General features: G+C 37.3%; 1 protein-coding gene across 2 annotated transcripts in view; it reads left to right on the plus strand.

The window, feature by feature from the left end:
• The window catches only part of AFG1L (AFG1 like ATPase), a 123,303-nt gene extending 102,781 nt beyond the window's left edge, over nt 1-20,522 (plus strand). For both annotated transcript variants that reach the window (XM_067546563.1, XM_067546564.1), the window contains 3 exons: nt 14,186-14,326; nt 17,648-17,761; nt 18,886-20,522. In XM_067546563.1, the coding sequence (XP_067402664.1) occupies nt 14,186-14,326; nt 17,648-17,761; nt 18,886-19,014 (384 nt within the window). In that variant the 3' untranslated portion in view covers nt 19,015-20,522. The remainder of the gene's footprint in view (nt 1-14,185; nt 14,327-17,647; nt 17,762-18,885) is intronic.
• The last annotated feature ends 655 nt before the right edge of the window (nt 20,523-21,177 follow it).

A 21,177-nucleotide genomic window follows, 5' to 3' on the forward strand; every position in this document is an offset into this window, starting at 1 on the left:
GTTTATGCTGGAAAGGATGTGTGAGAGGATGAACTCTCTTGCGTAAGTTGTAGAAACAAGTCATTATTTATAGTCTGAGCATAAAGACAGACTTGTTCTTGATGACAGTATGTCATAAATTTGGGTTTTGGGTAAACTCAGGAACAATTAAATCTCTAATGATACAAGTCCTGAAATAGGTAGAGTTTTTAGTTATGATCAACTAATATAGGATCAAGAAAGCAGAAAGAGAAGACCAAACATATACAATAAATACTTTGATTTAATGGTTCGTGTGATAGTTTTCAAGAACATAATTTATAACACAGCAGGATGAAAGAGATTTAACCTATTTTGGTAGCTTTAAAAAAAAAATCATGATAGACTCATAGACTATAAAGTCAAAAGTGACCATTATGATCAGCAAATCTGACCACCTGCACAATGCAGCCCACAGAACTTCACACACACCCCCATTCATGTAATAGACCCCTATTACTGAGTTATTGAAGTCCTCAAATAATGACTTAAAGACTTCAAGGTACAGAGAATCCATCAGCAAGTGACCCATACCCCATGCTGCAGAGGAAGGCAAAAAACCCTCAGGGCTTATGCCAATCTGCCCTGGGGGGGAAATTGCCATATTTGGGGTCAGGAGGGAATCAGCTAAACCCTGAGCATGCGGGTAAGACTCACCAGCGAGACACCCAGAAAGAATTCTCTGTAGTAACTCAGAACCAATCACATCTAACATCCCATCACAGGCCATTGGGCATATTTACTCTTAGTAGTCAAAGATCAATCAATTGCCAAATTAGGCTGTCCCATCATACCATCTCTCCATAAGCTTATCAAGCTCAGTCTTGAAGCCAGCTAGGTTTCTTGCCCCCACTGGTAGGCTGTTCCAGAACTTCACTCCTCTGATGGTTAGAAACCTTTGTCTAATTTCAAGTCTAAACTTCCTGATGGCCAGTTTATACCCATTTGTTCTTGTGTCCATATTGGTGCTGAACTTAAATAACTCCTCTCCCTCCCCGGCATTTATCCCTCTGATGTATTTATACAGAGCATATCTCCCCTCAGACTTCTTTTGGTTAGGCTAAACAAGCCACGCTGTTTGAGTTTCCTCTCATAAGGCAGGTTTTCCATTCCTCAGATCATCCTAGTAGCCCTTCTCTGCATCTGTTCCAGTTTGAATTCATCTTTCTTAAACATGATCAGACCTCATCTGGAATACTGTGTGCATTTCTGTTCTCCCAACGCCTTGTATAACAGTACTAACACCTCCCTGTCTCTACTGGAAATACCTCGCCTAATGCATCCTATGACCGCATTAGCTTTTTTCATGGTCACATCACATTGGCGGCTCATAGTCATCCTGTCATCAACCAGTGTGCCCAGGTCCTTCTCTTCCCTCTGTCACTTCCAACTGATGTGTCCCCAGCTTATAGCAAAAGTTCTTGTTGTTAGTCCCAAAGTGCATGACCTTACACTTTCCACTATTAAATTTCATCCTATTTCTATTACTCCAATTTACAAGGTCATCCAGATCTTGTTGTATGATACCCCCGTCTTTCTGTGTGTTAGTAATACCTCCGAACTTTGGGTCATCCACAAACTCCATTAGCACAAACTCCCACTTTTTGTTCCAAGGTCAGTAAAAAAAGAGGTTAAATAAGTTTGGTCCCAAGACCGATCCCTGAGGAACTTCACTAGTAACCTCCCTCCAGTCTGATAGTTCACCATACAGTATGACCCGTTGTGGTCTCCCCTTTAACTAGTTCCTTATCCACCTTCCAATTTTCATATTAATCCTACCAACTGCATCTGAGGAAGTGGGCTGAAGCCCACGAAAGCTTATGCCTGCTGAAATTAAATTTGTTAGTCTTTAAAGTTCTACAGAACTCTCGTTATCTTTTCCAATGTAACTAATAGTTCCCCATGTAGAACCATATCAAATGCCTTACTGAAATCTAGGTAAATTAGATACACTGCATTCCCTTTGTCTAAAAAACCTGTTATGCTCTCAGAAAGGGAAATCAGGTTAGTCTGGCATGATTTACCTTTTGTAAAACCATGTTGTATTTTGTCCTAATTACCGTTAACCTCGATGTCCTTAACAACTTTCTCTTTCAAAATTTTTTCCAAGACGTTGCATACTACTGAGGTCAAACTAACAGGCCTGTAATTACCCAGATCACTTTTTTTCCCACTTCTTAAAAATAGGAAAGATGTTAGCAAGTCATATGGTACAACCCGAGTTTACAGATTCATTAAAAATCCTTGCTAATGGGCTTGCGATTTCATGTGCCAGTTCCTTTAATATTCTTGGATGGAGATTATCTGGGCCCCCCGATTTACTCTCATTAAGCAGTTCGAGTTTGGCTTCTACCTCGGATGTGGTAATTTCTACCTCCATATCCTCAAACCCATTAGCCCCCTTGCCACTATTCCTAAACTCTTCATTAGCCTCATTAAAAACTGACGCAAAGTATTTGTTTAGATATTGGGTCATGCCTAGATTATCCTTAATCTCCACTCCATCATCAGTGTTTAGCAGTCCCACTTCTTTCTTTGTTTTCTTCCTGTTTATATGGTTACAGAACCTTTTACTACTGGTTTTAATTCTCTTTGCAAGGCCCAACTCTATTTGGCTTTTGGTATTTCTCACTTTATCTCTACATGTTCTGACTTTCAAGAGAGAGCTTGCCTTGCTGATCCCTCCCATCTTCCACTCCTTATAGGCTTTCTCTTAATCACCTGTCTGAGATGGTTGCTCATCCAGTTTGGTCTACAACTCTTGCCTATGAATTTTTTCCCCTTCCTTGGGATGCAGGCTTCAGATAGTTCCTGCAACTTTGACTTGAAGTAATTCCAAGCTTCCTCTGCCTTTAGATCCATGAGTTCTTCAGCCCAGTCCACTTCCGCAACCTTTCTGTACTTCAGACCCACCAAAGATTCATGCTGGTAGTTCAGAACCTGCCATGACTTGCATATAATCTTCCACCATTTGGAACTGATACCGTAATTTTGTTTTTCTTTGTATCAAGCCACTTCTCAGTGTCCTCTGATGTTCCAAAATATATGTCTGTTTTTATCAAATTTATATTCTTTGTCCGACACACTCTTCTTTTCCAAGCTCCAGATAATGAACAAACTTCATTAGTCAGGGATACCTGAGAAGAGTGCAGAGCATAGTACTGAGATACAATTCCTGAGTTCTAATGGTGACATTGACTCACTTCCACTCTCTGTGCTTTTGGACAGGTCACTTAAGCTTTCTCTCTCTGTCACTCCACCTGTATGTGAAGAATAAACTTAGCTACATGACAAGAGTGTTACAAAATTTAGTTATGTGAGGTGCTATATACCACAAAGTGCTATATTATACACAAAATGTTTGTGAAGTGCTATCAACCACATGGCTAGTATGTAAAGAGAAAGGTTGCAATTATAATGGAGCCTAAGGAACAGGATCCTGTCAATCAAATAGAGCATATAATTATCACTAATTACCAGATTTTAGAGGATTTTCATATGGATTAGACCAGATATCTCGAAATTAACAAAATGTTTAATAAACAATATATTTGCTTTCTTACACATTCGGTCATTCAAGGACATCTATGATAATATAAATATATAGAGAGATCAAATAAACATGTATCCCTCTTTTTAAAAAAAAAAAAAAAAAAAAAAAGCAGATACTAATTGGATGTAAAATTCACAAATTTGTCAACTGGAAATCATGAAAGTGCAAATAAAGTATCTTATGAGAATGTAGTCACATTTCTCTATATTTGCAAATATTTAAAAAGTAAGCTTTTCATGACGGTATGGAAAGTCACTCTATTCCTCTGCTTTTTTTCCCCATTCTATTTTATTAACATTTGACCTTGTTTTAAAACTGGTAACTGTGACAACAGTGACTTTTCACTCTAAGTCTAGTATAAATGAAAGAGATAGAGGTATACATTCTAGATATAGTAAAGTTCTCCTTATTCTTAAGTACTAAAATGTATTCTTTGCAGTATTGCCAGATGTACTTTTTAAAGACACTCACCTATGCACAGCAAATACTGCCCTCTGCTGGTACTATTGACTTATGTAATGTACCCAAGGCACATCTTACCCTATTTTTGCCTTGATAAGTATGCTCTGATGTGCGATATATATATAGGTACTGCATTTTCATTATTATCCTAAGAAGTTAAATAGCTCCTTCCATCCAAGAATCTCAAATGCTAATTAGCTTATCCTGTCAACATCAGAGCAAAGTATTTTAATAATACCCGTTTTGTTGATGGGTAAATTGAAGAACAAAGATTAAGTGACTTGACCAACGTAACTCACACTGAGTTACGGAGAAGCAAGGATTCCTACCAGTCCTGGCCTGTAACCACTAGATCACATACTATTCTATAGCAAAGTAAAAAATAAAAACAGCTATTCATCTCTTTTAAAGTGTTCCCACCATGTTTTTAGTTTGAAAGTTGTTTTGCCTCTTTTTGTAATCTGCAAACTATAATTTACATTATATTATTATTTGCAGTGCAGAAGTGCTCAAAGGATTGGGATCCTCTGTGCTAGGTGTCATGCATATTTATAGGAAGACCTAGTCCCTAACTTGAATAGATTCTACTTTTATATAAAAGCAGATGCAGCAAGCAAGAGTTAAAATAGACAGAAAAAGAGGAAGGATAGGGAATGAGTAGTAAGTTAAGAAGGTCACTAATGGAATTTTTCAAAAGCATGTAAGTGACTTAGGAGCACAAGTCCCATTGATTTTTCTAAATTAAATGCTTTTGTTAATCTCTGGGGTTTTTCTCTCAGGAGAATTAAGACTTTTGCTGTTTTAAACCCTTGTGTTCTTATGTCAATACTGCCCCCACACTGTAAGCACTAGCATATGTGTCCAGCAGGCCTGCCAACGGTGGGGGCTGGGTGGGGGGCAATTACCCAGGAGTCTGGCAATTTAAAGGGGCCCAGGCGGATGGGAGGATAGATATATATCCTTCTCTCCTCCACACACCCCTTTCCTCCAAGGCCCCTGCCACTCACGCTCTTCACCCTTCCCCTGAGCTGAGGATATTTATTATGCACCATGCAGGTACCCGGGTAGCTGAGAAGGTGGTATCTGCTATTCAGCTTCCCGGGTTCACCAGTAATCTCCCTGGGTAGTCCAAGGGAACCAGGAAGCTGCGTAGCATATATCACCTCCTCAGTCACCCAGGAACCTGCATGGCACATAATAAATGAGTAAAAACTTCCAGTGGAAGCCCATTCAGACCTGAGCCATCCCTTTCTAGGGGCGCCAATGACTGTTCTTCCCTGGGGCCCAGAATTTCTGTCAGTGGGTCTGGTGTCCAGTGTGAAAGGGGTTTTGAACCACTAATAGGTCAAGACAGGAACAGTCACAGGAGCCTTTTCTTTAACTCTGAAAATGCTAAATCACACTCTGTTGACAACTAAAATGGTTTTCTTTTCTCATTTACCCTATGCAGTGGTTTTACAATATTGTCAAACCCACAAATAAACCTTAAGAGCAGAGCCCTAAAAACACTGCACATGTCTGAGTGTCTGGGGTCTTGGCGAACTCTGTATAGCCTTTTTTTTTTTTTTGGCAATGGAAATTCCCTACTCCGTGTAAATTGAAAAAACTCACATTTCTTTGGTCCGTTTCAAACTGGCCACCTTCAGCGTATCACAGGCCATTTGTAAATGGTTACGTTCTTGCTTGAATGTTTTATCATGCACCTGGATATCATCGAAGTATAGCAGACAGGGTGAGAAGGATGCCATGTAATACCCTGTCCATTAGCCTCTCAGTTGTACTTGATGCATTGCACAAGCCAAAAGCCATCACTATAAACTCCCCCAAGCTGTGACCTGCTGGGAAAAGCAGTTTTTCCTTGGCTGTTGGATTCAATTCCACTTGCCAATACTCACTTTTAAGATCCATTATGGAAAACCAAATTCAACTCGCCAGGATATCATCTTTGTGTGATAATGAATAAAAATTCTTTAAAGTGACTTCATTTAATGTTCTGTAGTTGACACAAAATCTGGTGCCGCCATGCTTTTTCTTAACCAACACAATGGCTGAGGCCCAAGGATTGATTTATGCCTTCCTCTTACATTTTCTCAATTACCTGTAATGCCTTGTTCCTTTTTGTTACAGTTAGTGAGGGATACTTTAATGGGTTGGTTTCCCCGCAATGTCAACCATGTGCTGGACCGGTGCAGTGCAACCTATTTTTTTGCTGGATTTTGAGAACAGCTGATTCCTAACCAGAAAGTCTTTTAGACCACCCTGTTGTTCCTCATTTAAATGTACAGCACTGCGCTGGAACAGGTCCAATAGAAACTCTCAGAGCTCACCTTCACCCTCTTTCCCCTTGTACTTTTCCTTTGTACCAGCATTTACCAGATCTACTAGTTACTGTGGTTCCCTTTTTCGCTGTTTGTTGCTTGTCAAACATTCAGTAAACAAACAAGGATCAGTTCTTGTTTCAAATCCACATGAGCTTTAGCAGCTAAGGTTCCCCGTAGAGATTTTTCTCTGCACCCCGCAGTCTCAAAACAGGTTTCAGCTACTCCCCATCTTTCCCTTGCTGGGAACCTACCACAGCATGTAGCTGTTATAATGGTTTCTGGCCCTGGGAGCACTATAACTCTTTCATTGCAAACCAATTGCCTACAAACTACTTCTATAACCTGGGCCATATCTTCAGAGAGAATTTCTACAGACTGAATTTATAAGACAACTTTCCTGGCACTGATTACATTGTTATTAGCCATAATAAAATCCAGACAAATTATTAGCTCATCCACTATCTCAGCAACCCACACTTCTTGCTTGAATTCCAGTGGTCCAACTTTCAAACCATGCCCTGAATAAGGCTAGGATCCTGTTGAAAAAACAGTATGTGGTCATATAATAAAAGATCTTATCATAATATCATATGCACAACGGGGCTGAATCTCAATTCTGGCATTTCCTAACTTTTGTGTGCTCAACTTTGCAACCTTAATAATGTTATTTGAACATATGTTTTTGTGTGTAATTAACATAGGAACCACCATACAAAATCAAATAATTGGTCTGTCTAGTTCAGTATCTTTCCTCTGGAAGTAGCCAATATCAGAGACTTCAGTGGAAGGTATAAGGAACCCCACAGTGAACCTTTTAAAGAACAGTTAGTTCTTATAGCACATGTCTGTAGGTCAGTACAAAGATTTCTTTTTAGAGTAAATCTTCAGAATATAACCATAGGTTAAAATGTAATCACTGTCTTTTACTTTTAAATTCACAAAGCTTTCCAGTACACTTACACTATCAACCATCCTTCTAGTCTTAATTTTTATACCAGACTCCTCACCATTGTATTGGAGTGTTTAGCTATCTATGTTCTCATCTTCAACCTCAGACATATAACTGAATCACAGGTCATGCCCCAAGTTCTGTTAGTTCTGTCTTGAATCATAATCCTAAGGGCATTGTCTTGATTCTGTGCATCATCAGCCAAACTGGAGACAGAAGAATGATTTCCCTAAAATCTGGAGAAAGGGCTTTATATATTTTTGTTGTTATTTAAAATGTAAATTCACAAACATCTGGGTTTTGAAGAGTTTTTACTTTTAGTGAGTGCATCTATTCTAAATTTTTGTGTGTGTACATGATTTTCAGCATTAATTATCAATCACTAGTCTTATATATTTCATTAAGGCTGGACTGTAATCTGTTTCAGCATTAATCAGTATAGTATTTTCTCCTCATTTAGAAAAGGACATTTCATTCTAACTTATGTAAAACATCTTTTGTCTGCAAAAAAACAACTTACTCTGTTGTCATTGCTGAACGGGATGTTTTATAAATGGAGAGCTAGCTATTCATGTATCACTACCAGGAATATATATGAAAATAGAAGAAGAGTAACTCTGAGAACTGCAGAGTCTACCGAGAACACTAAATAATAAACCTCCTACTTGAACAGACATGATGCGAGCAGAACATGCATTAACTAGACAGAGAAATAAAAAGGTATGAAGTTGACAGCTCAGTCAGGCAAACTGAAGTGGACTAGCCTCTTGGTCAGGAGATAGCCCATGTTAATGCTAATGAATTTTGCATTAGTGTGGTGTCGATAAAATCTTGAGGCCTGGCATTAAGAGTTAATTACAGAAATCTACAGTGGTTGTACCTCACCTGCATGTTTTACACAGGAGCAATGAGACAGCAAATAAGATCCTTATCTATGAAAGTTTATTACAGAGGGTCTGCTCAACATATGAGATGGCTGACTGCTAATTTAAAATGGCAAATGTTTTCTGCAGACTCATGATCGTTTTAAAGTTCTTTTGAGTCTTGATCAGAATTTTACAAAACAAAAAAGGATTCAGATAGTACCAAAGAATATACAATCAATCAAAAAAGTGGATTTTAATTGTTCCTGTTTAGATAATTATTCAGATAATCAGATACACCCAAGAGTGTTGAACTTTTTAATTGCTTAGGTAGGAGGATGAGGAATATCATCACCACATGAAGGATCTGTATGAGGTAATCCTGTCTGAAACGTAAAAGATAGTCATGTACTCAAAGATGTTACTAAATAAAGTGCCATTCAGTACTCAATAAATCAAACAAACAACTCAGTTATTCATGGGACAGGCTATGTGAATTCAGAATACTGATTTTGGCTTGAAAAGTGCATTATATTAAGGCTTATGAAATAAAATAAAATATACCCTGACAGAATTATAAATTAGAAAGCTTCCATTTCTCTATCAGTTGCCACCAATCTTGGACTCTTGCAGACCTAGATTAATGGTAGTCAGAACCTAATCAGTGTTGAATGATCAGAAGCCTTTCAGAATGTGCAAAAGGCAATGTAGTGCAGAAGAGCTCAGTATAATACCAGCTGGGTTTCAGGTTTTACCAGACTTTTTAAGTTGAATGTATTTTTGCTTTATAAAAATAATAATACCTAGCTCTTTGATAAGACTTTTCATCCAGAGATCTCATAGGGCCAGATTTTGAAAGGTGTTTAGGTGTACAAAGATGCAGATAGGCACCTGGTGGGATTTGAATATGCACTTTTGGAAATCCCCCATGCCACTTATCTGCATCTTTAGACTCCTAAATACCTTTCAAAATCTGGTTCCAATTGCATTACAAAGTTTACAGGTGGGAACCTGAGGCACAGAGGTGTGAAGTGATTTGCCCAAGGTCACCTAGCAGGCCAGTAGCAGAGTCAGGAATAGAACTCAGGTCTCCTTGTTCAGTGTTAGGAAACACTTGTCTTCTTGGCACCAAGTAGTCTTGGGTTGCTGTAATATTTACTAGTTTGTACTTGCATGTGCTCATATCATATTTTGAAAGAAGAAAATAAGTTGTGTTTGCCAGACCTAGTCTTTATCATGAGCTCCATTGCCAGTGATATGCTGGCTAGACCCAGTTTTATATTTCTTCAACAGATGTTGCATAGAGCTATCACAGTGATGCTCATGGGAAAGAGAAAAACATTTTGGGATAATATGCTGGAACCATGTTTTCTTGTGTGTTTGTACAATGACTAATGCAATGGGTCCCCAATCCTGAATGGAGTCTCTGAATATTGCAACAGCATAAAAGCCAGAACCTCCAGTGCAATGCAACTGTTTTTTGCTGCACTACAAGTGTAATCTGGCCATAAAGCTTGTTTAACTAGCCCAGAGATCCTCCAATGTAGGGGTGCTTATGCCATGCACCTTCCAGGCTGTCCATTAGGCTCAAAGTCATTACGTGATTCATCCAAGACAGCAAAACAAGTCACTGTCCGAACTAGGATTAAAATCCATCTCTCTTGTTTGCTAGGCTCATGCCCTTCTACACAAACTTGGAAAGAAAAAAGGTTGTAAAGTTCTTATGTAGAGATAACTATTGCTTTTAGAAAGCCCACCCAGGTCTTTCTTTCATTTGACACTAATGTAATAATAAGTTTTTCCATTGCCCAGTGATCTTACTGACTACATCTCATTTACAGCTAAGCAGGCATGCAGCTTGACAGTGATGTCAAAGCTCATTCCATTCAAGATAGAACAGACATGGCTGGCAGGTCTCTCTGTTCAGGAGATTTGCATAGCAGTTCCCATGATGCTCTCTGCACACATTTACGAAGCATTGTTGCTTAGATTTGGCTTCCACACAAGAATATAGGTTTGGCTTATCAATAGTATAAAACCTATTTCCAAGCTTGAGGAGTACCCAAACTCATCTACTCCTTAGTTTTATCTGGTTTAGGATACCTCTTTATTTAAATTGCCTGCCTTTTGCATTTCTGAAACATCTGAAGGTCTTCTTTTACAGTGTGTAAACTGTGTGTGCATATTAGATCTTGATATACAGAAAAATTAACCATAGTATATAAAAAACCTTGTTGTTCTTTTATAATTTGAAACACATTATCCTTACTTTTGTCTGTTCTACAACCTATTTCACTTTTCTATTAAAGTATAATTTGAGTCTCCATGCATCCATGAGATAATTAATTGTAATTCTTATGGTCAGAAGATATACATATCAGTGGATGATGGCAGGACAGATGAAAATCTATGATTTTTAAAACGTTTCAATAAAAAAATCTATCTTTAAATACATTTTTCTTTTTAAAAATAAACCTATTTAAAATTGTGAAATTATGACAACTTATGTTAAAGCACAAACTGAGTATAGTCTATTAACATAATTTACATTAAAAAATATACCAGCTGAACATTTGCTGCCAAATTGCTAAAGAAAGTCAAACCTGGTGGAAATCACTGGCTGAGCACCTGGAAGCAAAATTCGTTGATGCGCTAAACTAGCTTTTGACAGCAGTGGCAGGTGCAGAGAGAATATTTTAGTACTTTCAGTTTATTCAACTAGTTCAGTTCAATGATTAGTTCATCGAAAGTTAAGAAACCAACTGGGCGTTGAAAAGCAGGAAAGCTTGTTTTCCTCTTCTAATATATGAATAAAAATGAGATGTGTGAGGATGAGATCTACTAGTTTTAAAATCTTGAAAGACATCATGACCAGAAACAATTAGTTCAACTCACTAACCACTTCCTTTATTTAATAAATCAGTTAATTTTAAATGCAAAACATGTTTTGATAAATGTACCTTTTTTCTTATTTTTCCATCATCATGTTTAAAGTAGTTTTATTTAACAAGTAAAATTTTTTTTGAAATGCTGCTTTGTGCATTTTTAATTGAATTCCAATTTCTATCCAAATGCAAGTTGACACAAATCACAAGTAAAAAATTATCATCTATTAAAAAAATTCATTCACTATTTTCTAACATAACAGAAAATAAGAATCTGAATAATTTTATGTTAAGTTATATAATTGCTTAAATAAATGTGTATGGATATAGTTTAACAAAAAGTACCAATTTATACCAAACAGTGAGAATCAACCTTTCTTTAAGAAAATAAAAAATTCAAATGCAAAACAAGATTAAAATAGATTAGTTAAATTAAGGCTCTATGATTGCTGATTTAAATCAATCTACCTTGGTGAATGGGTGTTTAGTTTGGAAAGTTTTGTAATATTTTGTCCTTTTTTCTTTTCTTTTATTAATTCGCTTTTAGTTTGGAAGATGTTGCCTCTATCCTTGGAAGGACTGTCCTTGGACTGATTGAGGGCAGCCTAAATCACTACTTGAGAAATAAGAGTGCAAAACCACCATATATGGGTTACTAATGCCTTAGAACTTTGAGCTACAGTAGAAGAATGCTTGAGCTGGTCATGTGTTAGAATGGACCTAAGTGGTAATTCACTGATGTGTTTCTTCAGAAGCCAAGAATTATAAATATGTGGCTGTTTTTCTTCTGAAATACAACCACGGCACTTCCCAGTGTCCCTTACATGCATTATACACATGGAGCAGAAGTATTTACTTTTCTTTGAGTGCTCCAGGAGCTCTTTAGTACTAGACATGGAATAGGAGTCATCATTAGCTGAATCATTTGCTTATGGCCAACTCCGTCATCGCCTCTGGTATACAAAATGATTATTCTCCAGTTTGCTGGTATTTCGGTCAGATTGATCTGGTGCTGAATTGGATTGTTTCAGCTTGGTATCTTCTGCAGAATTTCCATCCACAAATTCTTCCACAACTTCCTTAAACTTTTCCTGCTTTATCTGATCTGGATGGCAGCTGCTCTTTGTTCACATTCCAGCTGGAAGATACACACTCCTGGAAGAGGGAGATGAAATTAAATGAAAAATAAACTGCATGCTTAATTTTTGAGAGAGTACATAATATATAATGCACAAAAGACAGCTAAAAAAGGCAGCTAAAATACACAAATGCTTTAATGTTACTTTTCCATTATGTAGGGAATTGCTGTAGTTGCCATAGGAATGTTGCATGATTATGAATGGAAGGATAAGGGGATTCATGAGAACCTTTGAAGTATTAGACAAGTTTTAGGAGCATCCTTGCTCTCCTCTGCTCTTATGGAGCTTGAAACTGGTTGCATCAATTTCACTATTTCTTCAGGAGATTTTTCTGGAATGTCTTTCAGAACTTCACTCTCCCTGTTCGTGTATCTTATATAAACCACCTCTTCTCAACAAAGATCTTAATTCTTGTGGCTCTCTTCCATTTGACTAATGCTTTGGATGCAGGGAGAAAGACTTAATTACTATAGGTGACCAGGACCTTGATTTTAAAGATTTCCTACAATTTCCTGCAAGAGGAGGGGTGTGAGCCCTGAGGTCCAGGTTAAATTCCAGTTGGGTAACTGCATTTGGTGTATGAAAAACTTCCCCTAGTAGTCTCAGTTGTATAACGTATTTTTTACATCCTGTTCTAAGATGTTGTTTAATGGTGTTGTCTGCACTGTCACCATATGTAATTGTAGCAGTAGATGCGTTTCATTAACGGATTAAGGGATTTCTGTGTTTATAGAGCAAAATCCTGCATGTTCCATTCAAGGCACTGAACTACCTCTCTGTGAGTAAGGCAAACAGGATTTGACCCATAACTTGTAAATCAGTGTGTGCGGTTTTTTCTTCTAAGCACAGTTACATATGAATAGCTCAATATAAAAGCTCCCCTGCAGTAATATAGGGGTTAATTGTATTGGAAGTATCATATATTTTTCCTGAAAGAGTTAATAACGGTGAACTTTAGGTCTTGAGAGAGACAAGATGGATGAGGTAATTATCATTTATTGGACCATCTTCTGTTGGTGGAAGGGCCAATCTTTTAAGCTTCTGAAAGCTTTTCCCTAGAGAAGGTTGAAAGCTCGTCTCTTCCACCAACAATTGGTTCAATGAAAAATATTACCTCACCCACCTTGTCTTTCTTATATCTTGGAACCAATGTGGCTACAACAATACTGCAAATAGCTTAGGTTTTGATGTGTAAATAATGAAGAAAATCATTTTAAACAAATTTGCTTGTGTGTTCTTGCATGTGATATTTATCTCTGTGCGTATCTACTATTAATGATTTCAGATCTCTAAATGAACATTTAAACTTTTCATCAAAACTTTTAATTCAGTATTAATGATAAATCAAGTTTTGAACTATATGTAATATCTTGACATCTCTTTCAAATGCAATTTTGCCAGAAATTCTGCTATAACTCAAGGTTTTTGCCTGCTTCCGACTACTTTCAGAATTTGGAAAGTTAGACTTTTATGATGTCACAATTGCTCTTAGTTATACCAAATACAATTCTAATTAAGATTTAGTATCTAAACTATGGATTTCTGTTTTGACTGCAGATTTTACTACTGAAAAGCATCGGTAATGGATATTCCTAATAGCAATCCAAATTATTCATCATTTGGGTTGACTTTGTGGCTAGAAAATATGTTCAATCTATTCCTCTGCAGATTTTGGCTTACTACTATTATTGTGTTTGAGATTGTCATAGAGATCATAATATTTTGTCAGGAAGCAGATGAGAAATTTTCAAATGAGCCAAATTCTAAACAATCAAGCACTGTTAGGTTGAGAATGCCTACAGGAATGGGCATTCAGAAATGGAAGATGCTGAAACTGACGCTTCTCTGAGACAAATGATATAAAGGAGGAAAATAAGAAATATTTGGGGGTAGTATTCATCCACACTGCTGTAACTGTAGTGTTTTGAAGTGTGGGGTTAATGTATCATTCTCTCTGTAGTGGGCTTTCCAATTATCACATTTTTTTTATTTCAGCCACTTGGAGCTAGTGACTATTTGGAAATATCTAAGAATTTTGATACAGTCTTTGTTCGAAACATACCACTATTTACCATGGCAAAAAGGACCCAAGCCCGCCGTTTCATTACTCTTATTGATGCGTTTTATGATCATAAGGTGAGAACTAAGTGTTTTAGTTACGCAGGTATATAATACTGGTCTTTTAGAAAATGTTATTTGGCCATTTTATAAATTAATCCTGTCTTCAGACAGGTAACAAATAAGACCATCTTATTTTAGATAACGTTGTTAGCTATACTAAAATCTCACATTTAGTTCAATCACATTCATAATTTGCACCCTATAAATGGCAGTTTCTCTTCAGTTTTTGGCAAAGACTTAACAACAGAGGTCACGTGTGACTGTGGTGACTACTTCCAAAAAATTTGCTACAGTTATGTCCACCCAAGCCTCACTGGGTGTCTTTACAATAATTAAAATACACAATAAATGTCACAACATCCATTTTAAAAAATCAAGTCAAATAGTCTGCTACCACCTCTGTTATCACCTTCAGCACAGAATTGTTTGCTCACCAATTCAGGACTGAGCGCCATAGGGCTTATCCCACAATGCATACATAACCACAGTGAAGTCATTGGGGCTCTGTGCTGATGGAGGGGTCTGCTCACATGCAGCTCAGTGCAGGATCAGACTTCTTTTTCCATAAGGTTCAGTAATTGGCCAGGATCTCCCAATCATAAGCAGGAACTAACCAAGGTCCTGTTATATTTTAATGTCTTCCTTTACCCTTAGTAATAAACCTATGTCTACACTGACGGTGGCACTGTTGGTGCCTCCGGATTGATTCTGCGGGATCGACTGGGCAGCAGTGGAGACTGGCTCAATCAATCCGGAAGTCAATGCCTCTAATCCACCCCCACCAAAAAGAGTAACGCTGCGTCGAGTTAGAAAGTAGATGGTAGATACGCAATCTACTCTACTTAGCTTGCGTATCTCCTGTCGACTGCTATGCAATTTCACCGGCAGTGTAGACATAGACTAAGAGTGGCTTGGGTACTGAGAAAGAAGAGAGGTTACTTACATTTTTCACATTTAGATAGAGAGGAATGGCCATGGTCAGAAAATGGTCTATGAATATTTAAGAATGTTAAATATTCTTCTTTGAACACCTCCCTATCTTAGACTCTCATTCTTGGGTTTGTGCCCCTTAGCACAACGCCGCGAAACTGTTGCCTTAATTTCAGGATTGAGAATCCTGTGAGATGTCTTCAAAGAAGCAGAATTACAGGGAATTAACATTCTTTTATTTTCATTTTTCAAAACCATAGTTTACTTTGGCTTTTTCCATATCTGAAATATGTATATTTTTCCTTAAAGGAACCTTCACTTAAGAGTGTAAAATCTGTCTATTTCTATACATTTATAATCTATGAAGTTTTTTAAAAAGAAGTGAAAAATTATTAACAACAATTTGAAAATTGTGGGACTTAAGCATGTGCTTGTATTTAAGTATGTCCTTATTTGTCTTTCCTGAGTAGGGATGTTTTCCTGAATCAGGAAATAAACAATTAAATGGTGGGTGGTATCATTCTAGTAACTAAAGAATGTGCCTAAAGAGTAGTCTGGACCTATGCTCATGCTAGACTATTTGAATTTGGAAGGGACCATTTCCAAGTTAGCACAGCCAGTCAGGAATAACATAATGAAGAGAGTGTTAAAGTGTTAATATATTTATTAAAATGTAATATTAATTTTAGAAGAAATATTCATTGTCAATTTTAGATCAGGTAGCAGAACCACTAATGGAATAGTAAGGATAAGTGCAGTACTTAACTTGGATTTACAAAGGTTTTAATCATGAGGAAGCAAAATCAACACTATTAAAACAACAAAAAAGGCATTTCATATTTAAGATGATCATTTTAAAAGAGTAATGTAAGATATTAAATTCCATCCTGTGTGTGATTATATATGCACACACTTAAATATTTATGTAATCAGGAAATATTGATTGAGATTTAAATCTTTTTCAAGATGATCATAAAGGCCCTGATTCTGCAAGAACCTTAAGAACCTGCCTAACTTTAAGCACATGGGTAATTTTATTCAAGTCAGTTGGACTATTCCTGTGCTTAAAATTAGGGGCCTGCTTAAATACCTTACTGAACTGTGACCAAATAGAGTGTCTTAGAAAATATGGATGCAATAGGCATAGAGTAACATAATCAGAAGTACTTATTTCACAATCTGTTACTTCTTTATATCATCTCTAAGAAACACATCAGGTGCTCATGAAGTATGATCTCCTCTAAAGAATATATGAGCATTAAACAACATCCTCCCCATTTACCCTACAAATAATCCTCTGGAAAAATTATCTAAAAAGGTCATAGATTTAAAACGTCATACATATTGATCTGTATTTTTTCCATTATTATGAAACTAAATATTTATGGAGACCAATCTGCAACAGAAATCTTTTGTCTGGGATCTATCAATATACTGTTCACCGTCCACAGTAATATTACGGTGTGTTTATATTGTAAACCTCATAGTAACATCTGTACTTCACTGTATACAGTATCTCTTCAAATCAGATATGAAAACAGTTATTCCAGCCTTAGAAGTAGTATTGAAAAGTAGTAAGGATAAAACTCAAGCTAAGGGCTTGTCTACACTTACCTCTGAGATTCGGCGGCAGTCAACCGGAGTTACGCAAGCTACGCAAAAATCTTGCGTAACTCCCGTCGATTTCTCTGCTTCTCTTCTGCGCGCCGTCTTCACTGCACTGCGCCGATGGGAACCGCCGACGAGAAGGTGGTCTGAATATGTCGATTTCTAGATCGACTGAGCGGGTCTTCACTGACTGCTCAGTCGATCCAGAGAAATGGATCTGATGGCGGCGAATTTGCTGCCGTCAGTGAAGATGTAGCCTAAGTTTTTAACTCACTTGAACTTTATGGATCCAAAATGAAGTGGAAAACCATATTCCTTAAACATTCAATTGATGGGAATGTCTGTGCAGTTAATTTATTCTCTCAATGCAACCCTACCTAGCGAGAATCCATAATTTCCTAATGTTTTTCATATTGCTTATTTAAAAAGGTAAATTCGAGATGTAAAGATTATGTCACATAGCAAATATTCTGATGGTGTGATGACACGGTTAGGTGGATCCATTCTTACTAGATGAATCATTGAGGGGAGAGAGCACCTGCCACCCTTACATAAGAGTAAAATGTCTGCAAGTTGTTATTAAGAAGAAGACCTGATTAATTAAAGTTAATGTCATCATTTATTTACTGGCCTCTCACAAATGACTAAATAAATCTACATAGCTGCATTACTAGTTGGTGGGTGAAACTGAAGAAAGATACTTAGAAAAACAAAATTAAGTGCTTTGAAGCTTTTTCCATAAAAGATGTGTGTAAAACACAAAGCATTAGTGCCAATACACATTTTTCCGTATTTCAGGTACGTATTATTTGTTCTGCATTGACACCTCTCCAAAGCTTGTTTCTGCTAGAACATCATGACGGTGGACTGGAGGAAAGCAGAATGCTGATGGATGATTTGGGATTGAATCAGGTGAGTGATGTCAACATCATCTCCTTTTGTTACAAAAGAGCATAATTGTCTTTGGTCTCATATCATGGCACCATTGTAGGAGAAAGAATGAAGTAAACATTTAACTGTTGTTTTGCTACTGTGTGGTAGAATCCATCCAGCACAGATGTCACTTTTATAATTACATAATATACTGTATCTATATGGACAAGGAAAAGATAAGTAGATATAGATCCATTTTGCATAAATCTGGGGATTATTCTGTATCTTAATATTCTATGTATTTACTCAACAATGTATGAAAATATTGACTCAAGCTTCACCCTGATGGAACTTCAGTGAGTTGAGTGGCGTTGTACCAGGCATCAATTTAGCTCACTATGTTTAACAAATTTAAATAACAAATAAATTGCCAGTTGTACCTTTTTGTAGAGGTGCAGGGCTACCTTACAAATCTGGATACTGCTCTTAGTGCCTCCTCATAAGTTTGTGTTTTTGTTACAAGGGAATCTACCTAGTTGCTTTATTACAATTGCTAATGGCTTTTTAAATAACTTTTAACTAGATCACTCCAGACAGAACATTTTTGGGGGATTGTTGCACTTTTTGGATGACTAAAATGAATTAAGCTTTTGGCCATGTGCATTGCCGTGTACCCAAGGCAAGCAATATTGGCCCCAAAGACTATTGTCTGTCTTCTGATTACTTAAATTCATCTAAAGTTTGGGATTACTTAACATTTGTTAAAATTTATTATTTAATTTTAAGAAAAGAATAAAACCATATTTTACCAGTGATTGTAATCAGCCATTAAATTGTAACAACTATGTTAAAACAGTTAAGAAAATGTAACTCTATACTGAGTCAACAAAAAAGTGGAAGTGTAGGCTCCAACATCATTTTCCTTTTAGCCTAAATATATTGCTTTGTTATATTTCTACAGAGAATCAAGTGGCTGAAGCATGGATTTCCTTTAACATTAGTTTGAGGGGTTTTAAATTTTATTTCCCTTTTGGTACCTATGCTGTCCACTGTCTTGTATTATTTAACTCTCTAAAGCAGAGGTACAGTTTGGATGGGATGCTGATCAAAAGAGATCTGTGTCTATCCCTCACAGTTGTGTTGTTTTTTATATATCAAACTAGGATTCAGCTGGAGGACTTTCCATGTTTACAGGAGAGGAGGAAATCTTTGCATTTCAACGTACTATCTCACGACTTACAGAAATGCAGACTGAACAGTATTGGAGAGATGGGGACAGAAGCAAGAAATAGTTGTAGCTCAAAGATGAACAAAACCTCTCAGGATACAAAAAAGAGTATATAAAGAAGAAAGACTAATAGAATTGGAAGGATTTTTTAATATAAATGAATTGATTATTATTGCACTTTATCCTCTGGACCATAACTTTTCATATCAATGTTTACATTTAAGATTTAAGGATTTAGTAAGTTGATTTTTGTTTTGGTTTAGCTTTTTTTTTTTTTTTTTTTTTTTTGGACACCACCAGCTTGTGGATCTGAATTATGCCTTTTATATTTCAGCTTTTTTCTTCAGTACAGCATGACTTCAGTTTCAATAAGTTTCAATAACGGGATCAAGATCCTTCTTAGCCCTGGTCTACACTGACCTGGCAATTCGGTGGCAGTCAACGGGAGTTACGCAAGCTACATACTTCTGTCGACTGCTGTGCTTCCCTTCTGCGCAGTGTCTCACTGCATTGCACCGATGGGAACCGCGTTCCCGTTGACACAGCGCTATGCCACTTGAGGGGGTGGTTTACCAGCGTCGATTTCTGGATCGATTGAGCAGGGCTTCACTGACCACTCAGTCGATCCAGATAGGTCGATCTGACAGCGGCAACTTTTCCACCGTCAGTATAGACATACCCTTAGTCTGCAGCACAAGTCAACCATATAGGCAGGGTTCATAGTAAATCTGGGATGCATTAGGACTAATATCTAGTGGTTATGCACTATTTTTGTCATATTTGTGACAGTTTGCACAAAAGAAAGATCAAACACACACAAATCAAATTTACTTGTATTTTATATTTTGCTCTCTCTAGAGTCAGTCTGTAAAATTCTAGAACTCCTGTGTCGTATCTTTTTATTTTCCTAACTCTTACATGTAGCCATCTGCTGAACTTCAAATGTCCTCTTGTATTGCAAGGATACGCTTCAGTCTTTGATAGTTTCCTGAGGTACACATTGTCTGATGTCATTCTAATCTGATTGCTACTCCATCTTACTTCTTGAAAGCCAAGGGCCTGAGCCTGGGGCTGGGATGAGCCTTAGCATGAGATGACGGTGCTTGTCACTTTAGAGGGTTGAGGTCCAGTTAAAGAAGGTTGATAAAAAGAAACTATGCAACGGACAGTAAAAGAGAAAAGTGGAAACCAATACTTTTCCTAGACTTCCCATCAAAGCACAAGAATGAAGAATTCATCTCTACTGCCACTGAGTTCCTGCTAAAAGATGGGGGATGGGACTTCATGGGCCTTTGGTAATTTCCAGCGTAAAATTTCTAAAACCTGGTCAACACTAAACTTTCTCCTGTATCTCTATTAACACCAATGTACTGGCCAATGTTGACTTGGGCATGACTTGATCACACTATTCAGTGAAGAGACCAGATTACAACATGGTTACATTTTACAGTGGAGATGAGACCTTAACTGTGGTCTGTAACCATGTCCCCTGACGGGGTTGTATTTGTAGTGTGAACTTGCCTTTTGTTAAAATTGCCTTGGATTTTTTTAAACTTGGTTTTTACAAAGCTATTTACTGTCCTTTCTGACAAGAACATTATTTCTATTAGAAATCATTTTTAAAAGCATGTTTCAAAACAGTTTTCTTGGATAGGAAAAAATGTTGCAGAGAGGGCATAAAAGGATTGTCCTTATTATATAAAGGAGGGGATATGTTACACATCATCCCCAAATCTGCAGATTCTTCTTTGCATGATGTCCCTGTGAGTGCTCCACTTTAGGTATCGTTGCGTCCCGCGCCTTTGGTCAGAGATCTTCTCAGCAGCATTCACTCAGGCTGCGCATGTGCAGCTGTCGTCTCACAGTGCCGTTGACACGTCTTGTAGTGCATACACAACCCGAGCCCCTCCAGTTCCTTCTCAACCATCCACGGTCTGAGATGGAGCGTTACCAGCAGTCAAACTTTGTTCGTAGTTAGAAATTTTAGAGTTAATTATTAGTTTAGTCGTAGTTAAGTCTGTTTTAGTCAGTTAGTTACTTACCTGTTTAAAAATATATATATATTATTTTATTTTATTTCTCTGAGTAGTGGATCTTATAGGAATAGGATATGCCAAGCTCCCCTGGTTTTAAGAGAGGTACCTCCTGTAGGGAGGCTATGCCAGTGTTAGACGGACACTCACTCTGTGTACCCTGGGTGAAACCCATGTACTTCAAAAGTATACAC

This window comes from Emydura macquarii, unplaced genomic scaffold, assembly GCF_026122565.2.
Source record: "Emydura macquarii macquarii isolate MOO-44397 ecotype Brisbane River unplaced genomic scaffold, CSIRO-AGI_Emac_v2 contig_1146, whole genome shotgun sequence".
Classification (NCBI taxonomy): Eukaryota; Metazoa; Chordata; order Testudines; family Chelidae; genus Emydura; species Emydura macquarii.